The 24392-nt window shown below is 47.2% G+C and overlaps 1 protein-coding gene across 1 annotated transcript in view; it reads left to right on the top strand.

Annotated features, from left to right (window-relative positions):
* The first annotated feature begins 264 nt into the window (after nt 1-264).
* Nucleotides 265-24392, top strand: part of LOC107119940 (myomegalin) — a 138729-nt gene continuing 114601 nt past the window's right edge. The window contains exons 1-6 of the mRNA XM_015422566.1: nt 265-597; nt 16863-16939; nt 19052-19160; nt 22776-22907; nt 23055-23089; nt 23489-23606. Coding sequence (XP_015278052.1) covers nt 457-597; nt 16863-16939; nt 19052-19160; nt 22776-22907; nt 23055-23089; nt 23489-23606 — 612 coding nt within the window. The 5' untranslated portion in view covers nt 265-456. The remainder of the gene's footprint in view (nt 598-16862; nt 16940-19051; nt 19161-22775; nt 22908-23054; nt 23090-23488; nt 23607-24392) is intronic.

Below are 24392 nucleotides of genomic sequence, written 5' to 3' on the forward strand. Positions count from 1 at the left end.
CCGACCCCACTGCAAGCTGTTTCTACTCCTCTTCTCCGAGGTCGGCTGCCAAATTCACCCTGTTTCTCTCTCACACACGGAGCTGTTAATCTCCTGCAGTTGGTGAGGGGGACAGCTGTGAGGTGACAGTGGAACCACAGAGGCCCAGCTCAGATTACGCCACTTGTGTCTGGGCTCCCGCAGGATGAACCTCTGCCAAGGATTCCACAAATACCTCTTGGAGGTAAAAAAGGAAAGTGAGCCATACTCTGCTCCTGAGTCGGTGCGGCGGAGGCAAAGCCACAGGGCAGCAGCCGACACCCAAAGCTCCAAAGCTTGTCCCCATGTCTCTGTAGGCCCTCCAAGCCATGCCGCTATAACCGTTCTTGTGGGGGCTCGCCTTCCCTTCTCTGTTTTGACCATGTTACTGGAGTGAAAGGGGTGTGCGGCGAGTCCCCACCCCATGGATCCCCAACCATGTCTAATGGATACCGTACTCTGTCCCAGCACCTCAATGACTTGAAGAAAGAGAACTTCAGCCTCAAGCTGCGCATCTATTTCTTGGAGGAGCGCATGCAACAGAAGTATGAAGCCACCCGGGATGACGTCTACAGACGGGTGAGTTAGCTGGAAGTTAGTGGGACTGGCCCAGCCTTGAAAGCAGAGTTTTTACTGGTTTTATGTGTCAGTTCACTGAAGAAAAGTCGCTCAAAGTTGTCTTGTGATTTTGGCTCACTGATCCTTTGTTTATGCAGTTGGCCAAAACTCACCTCAGCGTTTTCGGTCTTGGAGATGCATCATCTCAGTCAGGGAGAATTCCCTCTTCCTGTAGCACAGTTTCTAAAAGCGGGGTGCGTAATTCCTAAGTGACGCATGGGGAACCTCATGTGGGGAGCATTATGACCAAGGATGGTTGACAAATTTGCAGATACGCAGCCTCTGCAGGGGTCTGGCTAAAAGCCAGCAGATAGCCTGCAACAGGGTGTGGAACAGCTATTTGAGTAGCATGGTTCTATTGGTTTAACTTGGTAATTAAGGCTGCTGTCCTAAGAACGTTTTCCTGGGTGTAAGCCTCCCCCGAATAAAACAAGACTTACTTCTGAGTAGACATGTTTACTGCTGCTTCTTCAGTCAGTCGACGGCTAATGTGTATTGAACTACAGAATCCTGAAAATGTCGCTGTTGTGAGAATAAGGTGTTGTGTGGTGAGCGTAACATGGTCAATATCCAAATATTGTGTCTAAATGTGAAAATATAATTTGGGAAACTGGCAGTACAATCCTAAATGGAGTTACAGCTTAAAATTGGCGGACTTTAGAAAGGTATAATTTTGTTTAGGGTTACACAGTACCTCTTTGAAGATATGTTTGCAGTTACCTTCTTTGAAAATTACTTCGTCCGAAGGCTTTGAAGTGGACAGTGCTTGAGTAGTGGACTTTGTCTGATGGCTACAAGATCCGTCCCACCTGCTTGGGTGGGACGCCTGGAGGAAATAATTAGATAATTGGAATGCATCCAGAGGAGACACAAGTCTGCGTGTTTCCAGTTAGCTGGAAGAAGGATCCTTGGTGGGTCGGGAGGATTAGGTGTTACTTTTGGAAAACTGATGCCAGTTTCTTGTCTTGGACTGCCTGCTCCCCTGTGCTCAATCCCTACATTTGTAAATGTGTGGAAGACCGCTACACATCTCTTCCAACAAAAAACTGAACTTTTAAAAGGATTTCTCTGGAAACAGATGAGTAGAATGTTTACCACTCAGCATCCAATGAATCTCTAGGATCTAGGGTTGCCAGTTCTGGGTTGGAAAATACCTGGAGACTTTGGGGGTGGATCCGGGAGAGGGGGGGTTGGGGAGGGGCCTCAGCATGGTACAATGCCTGAGAGTCCACCCTTCAAAGCAACCATTTTCTCCAGGGGAGCTGATTTCTGGAGATCAGTTGTAAAAGTGGGAGATCTCCAGTCCCCACCAGGAGGCTGGCAACTTTACTAGGATCACAGCAGGGGGAAACCATGCCTGAGAAGCAGTGTGTGTAAATACAGGGGCTTCCATTCTCCTCTTCTCTTGTGGACACCAATCAATTTCTCCTGCTTTTGTCAGTTCAAGGCTGCCACGGAGAATGCGTACATCTTTATTACTTGTTGAAGAAACACTACTCACTGCAAAACAGCAGTCTAAATATATTTTCATAATACTACATCACGGCTGTTTTCATCATTGTTTGCATCCTTCCCGTGATCTCTCTGTTGTTTCTACATGGAAAAAAGAGTGGCTTGAACCCTCGCACACCCCTCAATGACTCCAGTTAACACCCCCCTCAAGTGTGAGAACCGGTGGTGGTACAGTGGGTAGAATGTTAAACTAGGATCTGGGAGAGGAGTTCAAGTCTCCATTCTGCCAAGGAGAGCTTGGGTTGTTTGTTCTCAGTCTAACCTACCTCACAGAATTGTTGTGGGGATAAAATGTGCGAAGGAAGAACTGCATAAGTTGCCCCGAGCGTTTTGGGAGGCTCAGAATGTTCTAGATAAACAGAGTGTGCTGAGTGGTAGCTCAAGAGGGATCCCACTACAGGAGGAAAAGTCAGTCTGAGCTGCTTCCCATCCAGTTGGAATGGCTGCATGAGGTGTGAGACCCCTCAGTCAGGCCTCCCAGGGGCTTCTGTTTCCCCCCATTCATCCAGATCAAGGTCCACCAATCCAAGAAACACTTTATTTCATGAAATTAAAAGCAGGTTCTGTTCCAGCAACTGCAGGGCTAGATCTTGAAGATACACAAGCTGGGGAAGCCAATCCAGATTTCAGCCTTGGTACTAATGTGGCAGCTGCAATCAGCACAGGGCGAACACAGTTACTGTGTTCAATTTTTAGGTTTTGACTAGCAGCATATGGGGGTGTGGTGCTTGGCGCCCTGTTTTACAATTACCTGCACCTCTCCCCCAAGTGTGGAGTTCCCCCATGGTTTTGTGTTTGTTGCACAGCACCAACAAGAAGGCAGAGATCCATCTGTCAGCCCTGTAAACATGGGAAGATCATGTCCCAATCCCTCCTGTTTATAGTTCCCTGGGTTTGGGGGATGACATAGCACACATAACCCAAATCTAGGCCTCCAGGGATCTATTTCCACTCCTGCTCACAGTACCACACAGAGTCACTGGTTTCTCACAAGACTGGGGAGGGGGGAGAACGTTCTAAGGAGGGCAAAATGTCCCCTTCTTTTCTATGCATCTGTCCAAAGAACCTCTAGTCGAGCAGTCAACTTCCTGTGCCGGTTTATCCACTAATAAAGTACCAGCTAATTTGTTTGGTCACCGTTGACTTTATTACAAGGCAAGGTATCTCCAAGCATGTTTAACCTGTGGGAACTTTTAGATTTTTGAGAACAGATAGCGGCACAAAATGGCTGTTATGGGAGGGTGTGTGTGAGCAGCGAACCACAAAATGGCTGCCATGGGAACTAGGGCCAATCACAAAACATTGGGAGGTTCCAAAGAAGTGTCCTCATTTGATGTGGGCAATGTTTTTGATTAAGAGTTTCATGCAAAAACAAAGGTGGTGCTTTTTCGGCTCTTTTGAAGCACCTCTTTCTCCTGGGAGGTGGGGGAAAGCCAGGATCTGGTGCTAGCTTTGAGGAAGAAGGCAGGGGGAAGCAGGAAGCATATCATTGGGCATGGTGTTGTCGATTACTGTAGTAGCCCTTCAAATGGGTCCAACTATCCCCTTTCCAGTTTCTTTCCCCATTTCTTCCTGAGGATCTGATGCAGGACTTCAAGGTACCCATGATGTTCAAAACCAGTGGCAGTTCTTGTCTCCAGCACCTAATTCAGGGGTCCCCAACCTTTTTGAGCATGTGGGCACTTTGGGAATTCTGACCCAGGGTTGTGGGTGCAACAACAAAATGGCTGCTGCAGGAAGTGGAGCTAAGCTTGCGAAGTCCCCCCGGGGGGGCAGGGAAACCCCCGCCCCAGAGGCCCGTTACCTGCCGCCGGCGGATCAGGCCCCGGGCAGAACCCCACCCCCAAAACATGTGACGTGGCCGGCATCAGCACATCACCTGGAAGTGACGCAGCCACGCCGGGCGCGCCGGGGACAGGGCCGCAGTCATCCGAGGGAAAACTCTATGTTTTTCCCTCGGATGACCGCGGCCCTGCCCCTGGCGCACCCGACGCAGCCGCGTCAGTTCCAGGTGACGTGGTTGTGGCGCACGCGCGCACTCCCGGGACGGAGCTGGAGTCCCCCGCTGTACATACAGCAGGGACTTGGCAACCCTAAATGGAGCCAAGCACAAAATGGATGCCGCAGGAGGCGGAACCGACCATGAAATGTCAGGGAGCAAGGTTATTTAAAATTCTAATAGTAACTCTTCAGTGTTTCACATATAAGCTCCATGTAACTCGATGGCTTTTAACCTGCATAGCCAATCAGAAGCCCTGCTAGGCAAAAGCCGCATCTGGCTCTGCCCACTTTCCAAAAACACCTGGTGGGCACCAGAAAAGGTGTCAGTGGGCATGACAGTGCCCACAGGTGCCAGGTTGGGGTCCCTGGGCCTAATTGATAGAAACAATATTGTCAAAGAACAGAATGACCACAAGGCAGCCCTAGGTTTGAATCTTCTGTTTCGGCCATGCAGCTTCCATGGCCTCCCCTTTGGTTGGGCAGACAAGCTGAGAGACCACCACAAAGATAACACGTACTGCAGATGGAATTATGGGTGTCTGCCTGTAAGAGAGAGTGCCTGGTAGTACCTTCCTGAGGCATCTTTCTCCCTGAACCCAGAGTCCACACAGGAAAGAGTTGGGCAATCCATTTAATGCTGAAAATTTGGGGGTTTGGCAAAGCCCTTCGTCAAAGGTTCCCAAGAAAATTTAGTGGTCACAGGGTAAGAGGACAGGACCTCTTTAAAGAGCTGGTATTATGTAGTGATTGTGGGACAGGGATCGGGGAGACCCTGGTTCAAATCCGCACCCTGCTGAGTGAAGCTTGTTGGGTGGCCTTGGGCCAGTCACACACTCTCGGTGTAACCTACCTCACACAGGGGGAGGTGAGGCTGAAACAGAGGAGAGGAAGACAATGTAAACTGCTTCTGGTCCCCATTAGGGAGAAAAGAGAGGTACAAGAATCTTATTAAATATCTATAAGTAAATAACAAGTTTTTCAAAGCAGGCTAAAAAGCAGAACTGGTGGTGGGGAGAAGAATAAATGGATGGGTTGTTTTTTTTATATAACTGGAGAAGTGAACACTGAAGGGGAGGAAAGGTGGTACGGTTAGCGCAGTCTCGTCATATCTCGAAAACTAAGCAGGCTTGGTATTTGGAAGGGAGACCACCAAGGAAGACTTTGCAGAGGAAGGCAAGGGCAAATCACCCCTGCTTCTTACTTGCCTTGAAAGCAACTTGTTGGGATGCCATAAATCAGTTGTGACTTGATGGCGCTTGATGTACATCCACAATCTCTGAAAGAGACAGAAATGTCTCCACTGCCATCATCCTGAAGATGATTCAGGATGGATTCAGGTCAGGCAAACAGAAGTACTTCTTTGCTTGAATGAGTAAATGGGGCATTCACTTGCCACTGGATTTAGCAACGGCCATGGCATAGATGGCTTGTAAAGGGTATTAGACAGAATAAGAGCGAATATGGCATGAAAGAGAAAATAATCTGGGCTAAACCGTTCTGCATAGGCATCTTTCGACTACATTGCACACAACTGCACGTGTATAGGCCAATGCACTCGTACACACACAGCGACCCATAAATCCCAGAGTTAGTCCCTGGCATCTCTAGGTAGCAAGGCTGAGAAACATCAAAAGACCGATGCTAAGTAGAGAAGACAGTACTCTGTTAGGCAGGTCAACGATCTGACAATATTAAGCAACTTTGTACGTTCCTAATAAGCTCTTCCCTCCAGTGGGCTTCCAGTCACTGCCCTGCGAGAGGAATGTCAGTCACAGTGTTGGCAGGTGTCCTCAAAAGTGTGAAGGGCAAGTACAGAACCCCGGAGCTGCCAGCCAATGGTCAAGGAGACAGAGATTTGCTCTTTCCAGGTCGGAAGAGTTATAAATAGCTCGGTTACTAGGGGGGAGTTTCCTTCTGCCTCTGGCTGGCTCCGGGACTCATCCACAGATTGCTAGTCTGGCAGCATGGAGACGGGGTGGCTTTGCTGGAGGAGAGAGGAGGGGAGGGTTTAAATTGCTGCTTTGAGCTGGTCAGATGGTTGCTAAGTGCTCTGTTCCCATGTCAGAACACTCCATGTATAGAGACACAGCCTTAGAGCACCGTTTGGGGGAAGGGGTGTCCCCATGCAACACAGAAGGTATTTGTGCCTAGAGCTGGACAAACCTGCATGCAGCTTTATACTGGGCCGCCCCTGCGGTCCATGGGGGTCTAGTGCTGACCCAATACCCCAGCTGGTCTATTTTTGCGGTTCTGTCCTAAATAGAGTTACACCATTCTAAGCCCATTTAAAAGGGTATAACTCTGTTTTGGATTGCACTGTTAGTCAGGAGCAGCAAGTCGGTGGAGAAAATCCTCTGCAGTTGCTTAATAGGCATGAGCATTCTCCTTCCCCTTTCTGACCAGAGTTACTGAGGCGAGGGGACAGAATTCAAGGGCCCTGGTCTCCTTTGGAACCTCCAAAAGCTGGGCTGGTCATGTGATTTGTTTTCGTTTGTTTGTATTGAAGCTGGGTGGATAAGAAGGAAGGCTTATGTTGACTATTTGGGTAGCCGTCCCTCTGACTCACAAAATGGCGGCTGTACCAGTAGGAGGGAGGAGCCCGGATGCACCAGGCCGTGTGAGGGAAGCTGTTTGCATCTGGGAAGGCAGCGTTCTAAATGGAGTCTTCCCACTCTCATCTCATTCTTACCCATGATACACACCAGCAAGTGTGGGTGGGCAGCCCTCTTTCGCCCTCGGGGCACTTTTATCCGTTCTCCCCACATTAGGCAGCGGGAGTCAGTACATTCTGTTCCTTCCATCTGACCCAAGTGTTTATCAGCTCAGCTGGCTCCTGGCCATATTGTTCAAGAGACACCAAATACGACTTTTTGTTTATATGAGAGGTATATATTGCTTCTCCCAAACGAGTATTGTCTAAAGCAGTCCAACTGAAGGGCAGGATCCTGTTAAAAACTTTCTGCTCCTGGATTTCAGATGAGTGCATTCGAAAATATGCAGTGTGCTATGTTTGCTCTGGTATTTTAGCACTTGGTACACGACTGGAACAACTCAATCTTACGTAGTGTTTGCGGGCAGGGTCATGTCATATGGACAAATTAATATGGTGAGTGGTTATGCCAGGGGTCCCCCCAACGTGGTACCTATGGGCACCATGGCACCTGCCTACACCTTTTCTGGTGCCCGAGTGTTTTTAGGAAGTGGGTGGGGCCAGGTAGGGCTTTTGCCCAGCAAGGCTTCTGATTGGCTACTGGAGATTTGATTGGCTGTGCAGATTTTTTTTAATGTTGCTTTGTCAGCAACTGACATTGCAGTGCAAATATCTGCACTGTGTTACTGAAGTTAAACCGTGGCGATCATGTTGTGGCTGGCTCTGCAGCAGCCATTTTGTTGTTGCGCCCACCATGCCATGTCAGTATTCCAAATGTGTCCGCAGCCTCAAAACGGCTAGGGACTCCTGGGTTACGTAAACCCTTTCTGGATTTAGCCTATGATGGAGTGTCAGTATTCCAAATGTGCCTGCAGCCTCAAAAAGGCTAGGGACTCCTGGGTTACGCAAACCCTTTCTGGATTTAGCCTATGATGGAGCGGTCATGTGCTTGTTTTTAGTACCCAGCATGCAGCTTTTAGTTCCACATTTACTGCCCTGTGATTCAACCCACTTCGGGCAGTCTTGCAGTGGCAGGGCAAAAGTGCAGATTCTTTTACAAGCTGGGCCTATGCCGAATAGAACTATGGAAATGCTTGGCAGAGTTGTGCAGCTGGAAATTTACGAATCGAGGAGATCTGGATAATGCCTGTTTGTAAACGCAGAGAGTACTCCAAATCACAACAGAATTATTTCTGGCACTGAGGAATGTTTGGAAACCTTCCAATCTTACTATTTATTCTGGTGCCTCATTGTCTGGTTTCATTTCCCTGGGCATCGGGGTGGAAAGAGGGGTTGCAGCAACGAGGGATGAGACAGATGTATGTGACAGGGATGTCATCCAACCGGAATATTCCCACTGAGCATGCCTGTCTGGCTTTTTGGGCCCAGGGTTTCCAATTTCTGCGACTCATGACAAATATCATGCCGTCTCGTGACTTTATTTACTTCATTTATACCCCATTTATACCCCACCTTTATTCCCCTCTCCTCCATTTTTCCCTCACAAACAACCCCATGAGGTAGGTTAGGCTGAGAGTGTGTGATTAGCCCAAGGTCCCCTAGCAAGCTTCCATGACAGAAGTGGGGATTCGAACCTGAGTCTTCCAGATCCTAGTCTAACGCTCTGACCACTACACCACGCTGGCTGACTCCACATAAGTGGAAGGGGCAATGTGATTTCCTTTTGCTCCAACCGGAATATTCCCACTGAGCATGCCTGTCTGGCTTTTTGGGCCCAGGGTTTCCAATTTCTGCGACTCATGACAAATGTCATATGCCATCTCGTGACTTTATTTACTTCATTTATACCTCACCTTTGTTCCCCTCTCCTCCATTTTTCCTCACAAACAACCCCATGAGGTAGGTTAGGCTGAGAGTGCGTGATTAGCCCAAGGTCCCCTAGTAAGCTTCCATGACAGAAGTGGGGATTCGAACCTGAGTCTTCCAGATCCTAGTCTAACGCTCTGACCACTACACCACGCTGGCTGACTCCACATAAGTGGAAGGGGCAATGTGATTTCCTTTTGCCTCCGCTACTAGTGCAGCCTTCTGCAGTTGCCAATGGCCGTGCGTGCTCAGCGAACCACAGTTTAATTGCCTCTCACACAGAGATGCTTCCCCTGTAGCTTTCTAACATTTGGAATGAACAATCCCTTGAAAGTACCACACAGAAGAGGGACCAGGTAGATAATGGAGAAAAAGCAGTGAAAAAGCAACAAGGAACTGCGTCTCAGTGGTAGAGCATCTACTCGGCATGCAGTAGGTCCCAGGTTCAGCCCCCGGCATCTCCAATTAAAGAATCTGGCAGTAGGTATTGTTAATTAATTAATTAATTAATTAATGTAGGGCATTGTGTGTAGTATAGCCAGGAGTTCCTAAGATTGTCTAGCAGCCACAAGTTCTAGCTCTTTATCATTATATACCACTAGGTGGTGAGCTAGACTTGTTTTTAAGGCAAAAGACCTTTCAGAGGTGGTTTGCCATTGCCTTCCTCTGTGTCACAACCCTGGTATTCCTTGGAGGTCGCCCTTGCAAATACTAGCCAAAGCCGACCCTGCTTAGCTTCTGCGATCTGACAGGATTGGGCTAGACTGGGCTGTCCAGGTCAGGGCTAGTAGGTATTGTGAAAGACTTCCGCCTGACGCCATGGAGACTTGTAGCCAATCAGAGTAGACAACACTGACCTTGGTGACTGATGGTCTGATTCTGTATAAGGCTTCTTCATGTGTGTTCATATGGACTTTGTGCTGCAAAGACACAAGACCCACAAGTGTAGGACTGTTGTGGTTTGTTTGTTTTTTAAATAGAAATAGTTGTTTCTGAAACGTATAACCTGTGTCCTACCCAGCCCCCCACAAGGGATTTTTGTAAGTTGCTATGGGAGCATCTGAAGCATCACATACAAGTAAAACATTAAAATTAATAGAGTGTACATGATAAAAGTTTTATATCATAATAGCAGAGGCAGCTGATGACCCCCAAAACAGTCGGAACTCCTGGGGCTGGCTCTCAGTTCTGCAGCTCCAACAGCCTGACTGGAAATGGATATGACCAGGCCAGAAGTGAACATGGCCTTGGCCACCGATAGACTTGGAATGGCCAGCCTTTATAAAGGTGCCATGGCTCAGTGGCAGAGTGTTGGCTTTGCATGCAGAAGGCCCCAGGTCCAATCCCTTCAGGTGATGTGAAAGACTTCTCATTTGAGATCCTGCAGAGCTGCTACCGGTCAGAGCAGATGATACTGACCTTGACAGACCATGGTCCTGACTCAGTAGAAAGCAGCTTCATGTGTTCATAAAAGGAAATCAGTAGAGGCAGAAGATGGGAGGAGCCTGCATCTGTCAGCCCCAGAAGCAGCTCCTGCGTTCTTGATGGAGCACAAGCTGGGGAGGCATTGCTTCAGATCTCTACCATCCAGGCAGCCAACCTCTTCCTGTAGGATTTATCCCACATAAAGATATGAGTCAGGCTGGGCACCCACTGGGTGGCTGTCTGCTCATGGGACTGCAACACAGTGAACTGCCAGTTTACCAGATGATGTTTTCCTCTGGTTGACCTGAGAAACCAAGGACTTGACCGAGGGCTGATTCACACATTACAAAGTCCTCTTATCCCCTCCCCCCACAGACTTTTGATTAGACATGTACTGGGAAGTCCATATTCGGATCTTAATTCCCAGGCATGTGTAGGCCCAGTTCAGATCAGGACTGTGTGACACATGGGGTCAGGGTGCTTAAGTCGTTCTCCCTGTGCTGTTTTCCAGTCTTGAAATGGCCCCAAGAAGCTGCTACTTGCCCTACCAGAGAAACTTTAACATTTACTGATGCTACGTGTACATTTCTCCAGCAGAGCAAATAACTCCCCAGGACACATGGTACTGGGTGAAAAGATGAAGCCCTCTCTTCCTCCATGCCATGGTCCAGAACTGATTCAAGCCCATGAATGCCTGCAAATTAGGTTCTGAGCATTGGAGCTCCCAGCACACATCTGATCGAAAGTCCTTGAAATGTATGAATTGGCCTTCACATCTCATTGTTTGCCCATCCACACACATATTAATTCTGTTTCCCAGGTCTGCTTTAAGTCTGGAAAACCCTATTGGGCAATACAGGGCCAGAACATAGCACTGAGACTTCCCGTTACAGAGCACCAGTGGGCAAAACCTCACTGCAGCAAAGCAGATTAATTAGCAGCTCTAGCATTACTGGGAAATTGACCAAGCGCTAGAGAATCTGCAGCTGGAAATGAGAAACACCATTCAGCAGGGCTATTTTTGGGCAGGAACGCACAGGAACGGAGTTCCGGCTGGCTCCCGAATTGGCCACGCCCAGCAGGAACTCATTAGCATAATAGGCCACACCCAACAGCAGAAAGTCATTAGGATTGGCTACATTAGGGGTGTGTGGCCTAACATGCAAAGAAGTTCCTGCTACAAAAAAAGCCCTGGGTTTTGACAATAAACAAAGTAAACAGAATAAGAAGCAAAAGGTGGGTGTGGCTGGATGACCACACTTCTGGCAACATGGGGGTGTGGCCTGATATGCGAATACGTTGTGCTGTCATGGTGTGGCTTAATATGCTAATGAGTTTCTGCTGTTGGGTGTGGCCTATTATGCTAATTAGTTCCTGCTGGGCTTTTTCTACCAAAAAAGCCCTGCCATTCAGTATGCTTCAGACCTAGAGATGTGTGGACGAAAGGCCACTTCCACATTCAGCGGCAGTAGACCTCTGAATTCCAGTGCCGGGAGACGACATGAGGGAAGACTTCAGTCTCTACACCCTGTTGTTGGCCGCTGCATGAAACAAGATGCTGGACTAGATGGACCACTGGTCTGATCCAGCAGGGCTCTTCTTTATGTTGTTATGGATACAGGCGCAGGAAATCATCTATAGAGTCCGTAACAGTTTCCTAAATGGTCTATTTGAGCATGCATGCTTTTGTTTACCTTCCCTTCTTGTGGCCACCCTCGGAACTCGTTTTCTTTTCTGGTGCTGGAGTCATGCTAATGTAGACTCCCCTTGGGTCATTGTTTGCTAAACCGAGAGCTGATGAGTGAACCACATGAGAGTGAGCAAAGAGACAGAATATAAACAGGTGTGAGTAAATTTAGCAAATCGAGAATAGCATGACCAGGAAACTCTTAAGTCCTGTTTGCGACACCCCCAGTGCCACTGAGTCACGAGCCTATCATGGTTTATATTTGACCACTTGGTTCATTTATGTCTTACTATTCATTTGTTTTGTACCTGACCTGGACGGCCCAGACTCTCCTAATCTCATTAGATCTCGAAAGCTAAACAGAGGCAGCTGGGGTTAGTACTTGAATGGGAAACCGCCAAGGAAGTCCACTCTCCCTGTGTACAGGTCGTGCCTCTTTGGATGTAAATTTTCAGTCATCCTACCCCAGTAGGTCATGGGAGGGGGAGCCTCTCCTGTTGCAACCACCTAATTTGAACCACTGAAAATGTTTCGGTTTTATGCTGTGCTTGTAGGGTGCAGAGTCACCAATGTAACATCACACCCAATTACTACTTGGATATTTGGTTAATATAGCAGAGTTTGCCCAGTCCTGGAAGTGTGATATTGAGTGCAGTAAATAAATCTTCCAAGAAGTAAAACTAGGGCTCCTAGACCCCCAGTCTGGGCGGGGATTCCCCTGATTTTCGGGGCTTCTGTCTGCCGCCAGCCAGCTGGCAGCGGGAAAACCCCACCCCCCAAAACAGTGACATCGCACGGCGACATACCCAACATTGCATTGCATTGCATTGCATTGATGACGTCAAACGGTGATGCTCTGCTTTTTGGACAAAACTCTATGGTTTGAGCCCAGTTTTAACCATAAAGTTTGCCCCAAAAGTAGAACATTGCGCCAATGTCGCCACCGCAATGACACCACTTCTGCATGATGTCATCGCATCAGGAACATCCCCACCCACTCCCAAACCACCCCCCAACACCCCCCACCAGCACGATGATCCTGCCTGATAACCCTAACTAAGTAAAACTTAAGTTCACATTCAGGTTACAGTTGAAAGGCGAGAGAGAAGCCTAATCTAAAGAGTACCTTCCCTATGACAAGTGGCCAGCTAAATCCAGCATCCTGTGTATGGAAGCATGAGGGCATTGTTTCTACAGGCGAGACCTGTGGAAATGTGTGACTCCACGCAGAGCCATGTGAAGGAGGAGGGAGAACAAAGAACACAGAGAGAGTGGAGGGGTCAGAGGGCAGCTCCCAGGTTAAGACAAAGAGAGAGACATCCCATTCAAGGAGATAATACTTGTACACACTTACAGTGGTGTCGTACCCCACCCTTCCCCCGTGTCCAGGGGCTGAGTTGCTGACTCCAACAGTTACTACATGCAAAAAGAAGATGCGGTGGAGCAGGTCTCCATAAATTCACTGAAGCACTCTAGGGCTGTACAAACTCTCTCATCTGTTCTTACTGAGAATGTGCATTAGAGATTAACATTATCTTCAGGAAGGGCAATCATTGGGACACTGAGCTCTGTATTCCATCCCACAATGACTGCATTTCCACTAGCTCTGGCAAGCATAGCAGCTTTTGACTGTGTCAGCATCATTAGGCACATTGTAATGTGTGTGGCACACTGTAATCCCGGAGTCTGTGAGATGCACTTACAGACGTTTGATATGTTGATGATACTTGGGATGTGAAAAATAATCTATTTTGCTTTGATAATTATTGAAGATAGAAGGACATTTAGAATAAGTTTAAATATATAAGAACAAAAGTTAAAGGTTATGTTACCTGAAGAATTTTATTATTGAAGAAGGGGGGAAAAGGGGGGGGGAAATATAAGAGTTGGGCTGGAGGTTGGAGCACTGCAATGACTGCATTTCCACTAGCTCTGGCAAGCATAGCAGCTTTTGACTGTGTCAGCATCATTAGGCACTTTGTAATGTGTGTTGCACACTGTAATCCCGTAGTCTGTGAGATGCACTTACAGAAGTTTGATATGTTGATGATACTAGCTAAGCCCCAGAAGTGGTTCTGTTAGTCCTAAACACTCAGGTGCTGGGGTCAAGTGGCTTAAAGGAGAACAGACCAAAACTGAATCTAGACAAAACTGAATCTAGACAAGACAGGGCCCGGTGTGATGCTGGTTGGTAAGGCTGATGTTCTAGAATGGATCCACCTGCCAACTTTGGATGGGGCAAGCGTTACACTTACTGATTGTATAAGCCTAAGGATCCTCTTAGATCCAGCTCTGCTTTTCCAGAAGCTGACTGATGTCCTTGCCAGGAGTGCTTTCTTCCTGTTGCATCTTGTGCAGAGGTTATCACCCCTTCTAGGCTTGCCTGACCTGGCTTCACTGATGTGACTTCACAGATAGACCACCACGGTGTACTCTATATGGGGCTGCCCTTAAAAAATCACAGAGACTCCAGTTAGTGCAATAAAGTGGCAACCCATCTTTTGACTGCAGCCCGCAGATCTGATCACAATCCTAAAACAACATAATTGGTTAGCTGTTTGTTTCTGGGTGCAATTTACAGTGCTGGTTCTTGCCTTTAAAGCTCTTTATGACCTGGAACCCAAATGTCTTGAAGGACCATCTTTCCTGGTAGGGGTTTGTGTATGCACCCGTTGGTCTCCGCTTAAAGTACTGTCCCATTGGTTATTACGTTCATCTCTAGTCTGCCTGTAGGCTTTTATGGCCATCCTTCCAGTTTTCTGAAATGAGCTTCTGTAGGAGAGTGTTTTCTTGACGACTTCGATGAGTTTCCGCAAGGCTGTCTCTCAGAGAGTTGGGCTCAATGGATTGGTGGTATGATGTCCATAGGCTGATGGTTTATGTCCATTTTTTATTGTAACTTGTAGCTTGATATGATTTTGTACATGTTTAATAAGTTGCCTTGTTTTTCTGGAGGAACAGCAAGATATATATTATTTAAATAGAGCGTATATAGTAGAAGGATTTCCTGGATTGGGGTTTACAAAACATGGATAGGACTACAGATGTCTCGTAAGACCACAGGTTATCCAAGAACAATGCTTCCATAAAATTGCTTCATTCTGGATGAGGTGTTACCCGCAACTGTGATCCTGACATCCAGGGCTATATTTGGGCAGGAACGCACAGGAACGGAGTTCCGGCTGGCTCCCAAGTTGGCCACGCCCAGCAGGAACTCATTAGCATAATAGGCCACACCCAACAGCAGAAACTAATTAGGATTGGCTACATTAGGGGTGTGTGGCCTAACATGCAAAGGACTTCCTGCTCCAAAAAAAGCCCTGGGTTTTAACAACAAACAAGGTAAACAGAATAAGAAGCAAAAGGTGGGTGTGGCTAGATGAGCACACTTCTGATAATGTGGGAGTGTGGCCTAATATGCCAATGAGTTGCACTGTCAGAGGTGTGGCCTAATATGCTAATGCATTTCTGCTGTTGGGTGTGGCCTATTATGCTAATGAGTTCCAGCTGGGCTTTTTCTACAAAAAAAGCCCTGCTGACATCTATAACACATCAAGCTTACATGTTGCATTAGTATTTTCAGGTTCCAGTTGCAACACACTCATGTACTCTGCCTCAGTGTTATTTAGGTCAGGTTGGCTGGAATGGGTGGTAGGTAGGTTTTGATTTGGTGAACCTGAGATGTCCTTCATCCACAGTAGCAGAAAATACCACAATTGTTCTAGGAACTGGGTGTTAATGAATTGTATGTCCCCTATGGCATGGAAGGTTGCTGTACCATGTGGACGATCAAACTTGTTTGCTTATGACCCATTGGTCTGTGAGCATGAAGTATAGAATAAAGGAAATAAAGGAATTGACCTGCCATAGTGTACATGTTGTAGTCACCTTTGTCAGGCACAAATACATTTTTGCCAGCTGTAGCTTGTGCTTTCTGAGTGACCGGTGACTCAAATTAGACTGCTCCCTCATACGAAGCACAGATATCTAAATCTGAAAGAATGTCTGCGACCCATCTTGGAACTGTACTGCCAGTAGAGGTGATTACTTAGTCCAGCTTGGAGACACAAATAAGCGCATATGCATAGCAGCGATGATAGCATGCTGGATTGTCATGTATTCGCTTGTGCCTGATTTGGTCACACATCATAAAGTAAAAAGCAGACCAATAGGTTTGTTCTTAACCACTCTAATTATAAACTCTGATAAATAATAAGTATTAGGGGCATTACGCCTTGTAAGCTGTGGGGTCGTGTGAGCAAAAATTCTGCTTTGTTAGCTACCAGCATTAAAGTGAGGAGCAAGCAATTGGGCTACTGCATAAATTAGTTTGCTCTGGAGCCCTGCTTCCTGAGCAAAGACAAAAATGTGTGAGCCGGAGGCTAAAAAACTGTAAGCCGGCTCACACTAACTCAGCTTAGAAGGAACACTGATTAGGGGGGTGACCTGAATTCACAGTTCCACAAAGCCCAACTGTTGGATTCAGAGTGAGCGAAACTGGGGAACTGGCATGTGGGTGCTGGTCAACATAATTTATTCTGGATGTTGAGTCTGATGTTTCTTCGTACAAAATTTGGGGAGGACCTTGGCACCACAGATGAGTGTTAGGATTGCCAGCCAACCAATTAAAGGGTCTTTTGACCCCGGGTCAGTTGCCAGAGATGTGCTTGTGTTAAAAGTTTGGACTGTTGTCCGAATTTTTTAAAAATAAAGATGGGACTTGGTTTTTTTTTTTTTTAATAGTTAAAGTCAGATTGCATCATTTCCATGTTCTGTGCATTCTTAAACTGTGTGTTTAAGAACTCCATGTTCTTAAACTGTGTAGTCCCCGCACACTCCAGGAAGTTGAGTTCTGCCACAATGTACCATTTCTTATGCTGCTGCATGCAAGATTATAGGGTGCGTATTGTGGTTCCTGGACAGCTGCCCCTAGGGCTCTGAGGCAGGCTAAGGGGTTGGCACTCGCCCCTTCTGCCTTGTATGGTTGTGCCCCTGGCCCCACAGTTTTTGAAATTATAACATGGCCACTTACCAGTCCTAGCTTTAAAGTATGCATTTCAGAGGCAGGAGAGTTCCACAGCAGAATCGGTTGTGATTCTTCCTACCCATTTGTCTCCTCCTTAGAACATTGAGCTGAAGGTGGAAGTAGAGAGCCTGAAGAAAGAGCTCCAAGAAAAGCAGCAGAACTTGGATAAAGCTTGGTAAGTGACAGCGTAGGAGGGTCTCCAAGGCCTGGCTAACAAACATCCCCTACTCAGAAGCCTTTGGGAGGGCATTGGTCTCCCCAGGAACTGCAGGGAGCCATCAACACAATCTGTTCACTAGTTCCTATAACAGGTGAAAGTTACAATCCCATCGGGCTCCAGCAGGATTCACTCCTCTGTAAACCATTCATGGGGTGAGGCTGAGGTTTCATAATCTGTCAAGGATCACTTACCTACAAAGAGCCTTACCAGGCTATCCTAAACCACACCATTCTAAGCCCGTTGCCTTCAATGGATTTAGAAGGGTATGACTCTGTTTAGGTTTGCACTGTTAATCAGAAGTGGAAAAGAGCTCTCTGTGGATGCAGAAAGTCAAAGCAGATCTTGAATGAATTCCCCACCCCCACCCCATACAAAGATCTAGGAGACACAAGTTTAACCCTCTCCCCGATACCATTTTCTCAATCATAGAGCTGCTCTTTGCCCTGTGAGGGTAATATACAAGCACCCTATATATAATTCAATACCATTTTCTCAATCTTAGAGTTGCTCTTTGCCCTGTGAGGGTAATATAAGGTAAAGGTAAAGGTTTCCCTTGCTCGAAAGCCAGTCGAGTCCGACTCTAGGGTTGCGGTGCTCATCTCCGTTTCAAAGCCGAAGAGCCAGCGCTGTCCGAAGACGTTTCCGTGGTCATGTGGCCGGCATGACTAAACACCAAGGCGCACGGAACGCCGTTACCTTCCCACTGAAGTGGTACCTATTTATCTACTTGCAATTTCTTGCTTTTGAACTGCTAGGTTGGCAGGAGCTGGAACTAGAGACAGGAGCTCACCCTGTCTTGCGGTACCCGGGTCTTGAACCGCTGAACTACTGACCTTCCACAGCCTGCAGTTCAGCGTCTTAACCACTTGAGCCACCGCAGCTCAAGTGGTAATATACAAGCACCCTATATATAATTCATGTGTGAGACCTACAGCAGCATGATAGGTGTGGGTGGGGGGTGAACGCTGAGGTCAGGAAAATGGTGCACGGGCAAGAGTTAGGCCCCTTCCCCTCTATTGTGGACCTGGCCTGCTTGGCTAGAACTGGAGCGGCATCTGTTCTTACACCCAGGGGAGGGAGATCCATTTCCATATCTCCCGGCCTTACATCTCATTGGGCCTGCAGACCTGCTCCTTGAATGTGCTGGAAATCAGGCACAGCAGCAACAGCCTGGGTCTGGCTCAGTGCAACTGTCTACAAAGTCACTAATTGCCAAAGCAGCAAAATGACATGGGAGTCCAGCAAGCCTGTGACCAGAGCTTCCCAGTAACTGCAGTTATGCATAGCCACAATTAGCAGTGGGGCTGTGCGGGAATGGCAGAGGGGATTAACCCTTTCTTCCCTGCACGGTTTCCCCTTGTCAAAGCCAAACCCTCTGCACACATGGCTGCCTTATTATAAAAACATGAAAGGATGTTCTGCCAGGTATTCGGTTGAGGACAGCACCGTTTCCCCTCTGTCTGGTGCTCCTGTTTCCTGCCTCCTCCCCATGAGGTAGTGGCACAATTGGCAGCTTAACATCATCTTATCAGGCTGGTTATTGTATTTTTTATCATACTTCCATTGTTTTAATTGTTAAATCAATATATTACTGTTTTTATTGATTTTTTACAAATAATTTTATTACTTTTTCACTGTTTTTATCGATGTACACTGCCCTGAGCCCTGTTTTCCAGGGGAGGGCGGCTTAGAAATCTAGTTTAATAAATAAATAATCCTGTTCTCCCTGCATGCCGTAGTCCTGATCCAAATTTGATCCTACATACCTGGGAACTGAGTTCTCACCTGGGAACTCACAAGCACACGTCTCACAGTCCCCCCTGGCAGAGCCAAGCCTGAACTGAGGATTGTGCATTATATGCCGGATCAGGTTCTGACTTATGGTGTTTCTATGAATTAATGTCCTCCAAAATGTCCTGTCATCAACAGCCTTGCTCAGGTCTTGCTTCATCTGCAAAACACAACTTAGCTCTGAGGGTACAATGTGAACAAGTCGTCTCGTAAGATCTGCACGTGATGCCATGTTACAGGGCCTTTGTTCTGACTGGCCAAATCTGTGAATTTCAGGGAAGCGGCAGAGAGCCTGAGTGTTCAGAATGAAGCAGAGATCTGTCACCAGCAAGAGGCCGAGCGGGCCTGTGAGAGCCTGGAGAAGAAAATCCAGCTGCTGCAGGAGGTGAAGAAAACGTGTTGACTGCAGAAACAGGGACCGTTCTGCTTTGCTGAGCGTATTGATGAGGGATGATAAAGAGGCTCCTAAGGGGAAAAGGAGGCAGCGCTGCCAATTCTGAAAATCCAAAAGAGCGAACTTTAGTTTTGTTCCCTGCCCCTAGTCTTCAGGGCCCCCGACTCATATTATCATCACTTGGCTCATAGTGAAGTCAAAGGCCCCTGCCACATGGCAGGGGAAAAAGCGGCACGATACGTGGCATTTAAAAGCTGCGCCAACGTTGACACGGCGTGGCGGGATCCCATGGATCCCCCAGCCGCGCCGCCTTTTCTCCCTGGCACGATCAGACGCCGGGGAGAAAACTCAGGTCGGACGCTGAGCCAGCCGAACCGCGCATGTCCGAGCATGCGCAGTTCGGCTCGGAGCCAGGGACGCGCTGGCGCATCCTTGCGCCAGCGATCATACACCCGGTTTGCAGCGCGGCAGGGAGATGAACCACCTCGGTAGGTGGTTCCTCCTTGAGCCGCATCATCGAGGGAATGGGCCAGTTCGGGGGCGGAAGCACCACACTTCCCAGATGTTGTGGTGTGATCGCGCTGGTTTGATCCGCCCCCGAACTGTCCCGCTACTGGGCCAAATCCCCTCGTGTGAACGGGGCCAAAGAAAAGCAGGATGGGGGATAGTAATGTACATATTGATGCAGGACAATGTCCTATATATGCCGAGAGCTAAAATGTTAAGATACAGCTGAAGTTCAATAGCAGTCTTACAAAAACTTACACACTCTGACCTTGAGATCTCCCAGTCTGAGCCATATAGCTATTCAGATTTAACTAACTTTACCTTAAGTTTCAAAGTAGCAGAGGTCTTTCAGAGAGAATCAGTGTGGTGTAGTGGTTAAGAGTGCTGGACTACTATCTGGAAGACCCAGGTTTGACTCTTCAGTCTGCCGTGGAAACTCACTGGGTGGTCTTGGGCCAGTCATGTTCGCTCAGCCTAACCTACCTCACAGGTTTTTTGCAAGAATAAAATGGAGGAGAGAAGAATGATGTAAGCTGCTCTGGCACCCCACTGAGGAGAAAGGCAGGGTATAAATGAAATAAATAAATAAAGCAGTCTGCTGTGGTTCAGTACCTCAGATTCTCTAGAGTTTCTTGAAGAGAAGTTGCAAAGGAGTTGAGGTTTTCCCCCCATTAGAGTACTTTGCTTGAAACTACCAGTATCAGGAGGCAACATCGGGGAAAGGCCTAGGTCTCTATGCCGTTGTTGGAGCTTCCAGAGGAACTGATTGGCCACTGTGTGAGATAGGATGCTGGCCTAGATGGACCGTGGGTCTGATCCAGCAGGGCTCTTCTTGTGTTGGGCTGGTGGTTCCACAAAGCCATTTAATCTTAATTCTTTAATTTAATTCTTTGGCTGGTGGTTCTGTGAAGCTGTTTGATCTGGAATTACCATGATTCGTTGATGCTGCTTTTATGGAGGATCTAGACGACACTGCAGTTAGCACATGTATTTTCTGCATTATTTCTCCTTCCTTTTTCAAACCCCATTTGTAGTGATGTAAAAAAAACCCCCACATGAAATGCAATTGCAATGCTGACTGTCCGTTTGTGGACAGTCAAAGTCCCTTTGAGGCATCTCCTGTCCCTTTAAATACTCTTTCTTGTTTTATTTTTGAAGCTCAGGAATTCCTGAACACATTGTTTACACATAGAAAGAGGAAGGCCTTATTAAATACTCCTTTTCTCCCCTTTGTAGCAAATGAGTGTTCATTTTTAATGATAATTGCATAATTATGATGTTGCATTCATGAAAAAATAAAATTTAAGGAGCTCACAGTGCCGCTGTGAGAAATGCAGTAATAATCAAACCTCCTCATCTTCCTTGTCCCCCCAAGGAACTGATTCAGAACATGGACAGGTATCCTGGGGCACAAGAGAATAGGAACTAATGAAGCACCAGGTAAAATTATACCTTTAAGACCACTGAGGCAACGATTTAAATCCTCCCCTTTCAGTGCTCCCTGCCTCTGTTAGTTTAAAAAAGCTTTATCCCCCCCCCCCCCCCCCCCCTCTCCTCCATCTCTCTCTTCACTCACTGGTGCCCCAGAAAACTTGAATGTGTTCCTAGTCAGTCCCTTGGCCTGGAGGGGAAGGCTTTCCTTACCGAATTCGGCTGCACACAGTGCTCCTTAATTTCCCCCCCTGGTCACTATGTGTTAATGTAATATTGTAATTCTGTGAATAGGATCATTAGAAAATTAACTAACAATCACAATTTCTGAAAAGGGGGAAATGAAGTAATTAAAGTCTCTCCTCGTTCAGTTGTTATACATTCAGCAATGTTAGGGCACCTAATTCTGAACAGCAGAAATGGTAGGGAAATAAGTTTGGAAGGATGATTAGGAAGGGGGTGAAACGGGAATTTTCTGGAAAGGGTTTTACTGTAATAGGGAATGGGAACAGCCAAATTTTTAAGGGGAATGTAGTGCCGTATTAAGTGCTATGGAAAGTCATTTTTTTTTCAGTTTCGTAATAATTTTATTTGAATATCAACAGTATGGTTACAATTCAACAATGCAATACCAAAGATAGCGACACATTAATACATAGTAAAACAGTCTCCAAACACTTGACTGTGTGAGCACTTCTGAAAATAAACCTGAACAACCAGAACAGACAAAACACCTCTTTGGAATAGGAACACTGAATGATACCTTCGTTTTTAGCAATATAAGCAATTACAGGAAACCACAGTTCCACAAAATGAGAGTTTTCTGGAGAGACGCTATTAGTATACAATTTATCTAAAATTTTATCCATTATATAAATTTCCCATACCCTATTATACCGAGCAGAAATTGTTGGTACCATTAGGTTTTTCCAAGAAGAAGCAATTTCCATCCTTGTTTTAATTCTACTCACAGCTCACTGCAGAAGAGGACTCCTTCAGCAATGCAAAATAGATCATGAGGAGGGATTGGCCTTGGGTACCATCCTTGGGATTGCTGTTGATATCCCAGAGGGTGTATTGTGTATTGTGCTGGCACCTTCAAGACTGACAATAGTTATCCCAGCATGAACTTCCACGAGTCAAAGATCACCTTTCCATATCTGAAGCTCTGACTCATGAAAGCTCATCCTAGAATAAATGCCATTGGTCTGGAAGTTGCTGTGTCAGGTGTGTCAAGAGCTAGCTGATTTGGTTGAGTGATGCTCAGTATTAGCGTCCGAGTGGTGGTGAGTATTCTGTAGCCTTGAAACTCAGTGCAAACTTGTTACGGGCTATGTGAGTTCCTTTCTTATCCAACCACCCCTTCTATGGGCTACCATATGACAGCATTCGTGGCCATTACGTAGGAATGAACATCGAGAAGTCTTCTTCAGTAGCCTGTTGGTGACACTAGGGAAACTAGAATAGGACCCCAGATAAACATCAGTTCTAAATTTACACCACCCAGATTCTGGCTGGAAAAACTCAGTTTGGTCACTTTGAACATGGCAGAACTCACCTAGATACGTGTCACGTGCTTTCCTAGAGTCTCCTGCAAAACAAAACCAGTATCATATCCAACTTTGTAACTCCTCTGGAGCTAATGATCATCTCTCGTTCCATCTGTAGGAGGCCCAGTCAGCAAGAACAGAAGTTGAGCGGATGTCAGCTTTGGCTGAAGCTGAGAAGGAGCGGTGTTTGGAACTCAGCAAGCAGCTGACTGAGTACTCCAAGAAGCAGGATGAGACCAGGGAAAGAACAGTGGGAGGGCTTCTAATGTCCTGGCCCCACTGCTGGACCTCCTGATGGCACTGGTATTTCTGGCCACTGTGTGACACAGAGTGTTGGACTGGATGGGCCTTTGGCCTGATCCAACATTGGCGTCTCTTATGTTCTTATGTTCTTATGAATGCCTACAATGTCACCTTGGCTGAGAAAGACAAGTGCGTCCTTGTGGGGGGGGTTGTTACAATGATTTAATTTGCCCCTATCACCTTAGTGCAAGAAGTTCAGGGAAGGGTAATCCATTTTAGAACCTCCAGAGCTGAGCTTGCCCAAATTTTGTATCTGTCTTTCTGGATGTGTGTCACTTGAGCCTTGCTACTGTAATGTAATTTCTCCCTGTTTATTTTCTGGGTTGCTAGTTTGAGGGGGGGGGTATCCCTGTAGATGGCAAGTTGTCATTGCTTCATTGTATCAGTGTTTGAAAGAATAGTTGCCAGGCCCAACTGCTTGCATGGAAAGCAGTCATGCCACCTGTCCACTATGCCATGTATTCAATATGAGGTGAAGAACTATTTCCCAGCTCTAGCAGAGATAACTAGGCCATTTCTTCTATGCAGGAGGATTGAGGAGCTGACCTGGCAACTGAATGACAAAGAGAAACTCCTTATGCTGCTGTCCAGAGAGAAACAGAACCTGCTGCACCGTTTGAATAAAATCCAGGAAATGGAGGTGCAGGTAATAACAATGTAGCTGAATGCCCCCTATATAGTCCTCTCCATGTTAAAAGAAATTTCCTGACAGCAATATATAGCACTGGACTCCTGGCCCTCCAACTAGGTGGGAAGTTTGGAGATCTGTCTCCAACAAGCAATCCTTGGGCACAGAGACGCTTCAGAGACAATTTATACTGAGAAAATGGTTTGACAATACAGTCCCAATTCTTGATATTGCCTTCATTAGGATATGACACCACTCCCGGACTATTTTGTCGGTGTCCTTTCATTTTATTTTTTTAATTTAACTGTGTTCTGGTTCCCTGTCATGCAACCTTAGTTTCCTGCCATATGACTCTCTACCCACTGCATGAAACAGGATGCTGGACTACAGAGTGAACGCTGTACAGACCTGTAGCCATGGTGGGGCTTCCAAGGGCAGATGCCCCACCACGAATCTGCTCCACCCCAAGTCCACCCTCACCTTGATCCTCGCTTGGGGGAGCCGGGACCTGCCCGAGCCAGGCTAGGAGTCCTCCTGAGCCAGATATGGCTGCTGGTAGACGCCACGGCAATAGCCAAGGAGAATGGCCCACCCTGGCATCTCACTGTGCCTGCGCCAGCAGCGAGCTCCTCCCCCACTGCCCCCTCGCAGCTTCATGTGACCCAGGATGGTTGGTGCAGACAGAGTGAGGTGCTGGGGTGGGCCATTCTCTTTGGCTCTTGCTGCGCCACGCCTGGCAGCCATGAAGGCCGTAGAACCAGGTTGGGCCGGGAGTCCCCCCCCAGGCATGGCTGATGGGGCATT

This window comes from Gekko japonicus, unplaced genomic scaffold, assembly GCF_001447785.1.
Source record: "Gekko japonicus isolate JY-2015 unplaced genomic scaffold, Gekko_japonicus_V1.1 scaffold1500, whole genome shotgun sequence".
NCBI classification, from domain to species: domain Eukaryota; kingdom Metazoa; phylum Chordata; class Lepidosauria; order Squamata; family Gekkonidae; genus Gekko; species Gekko japonicus.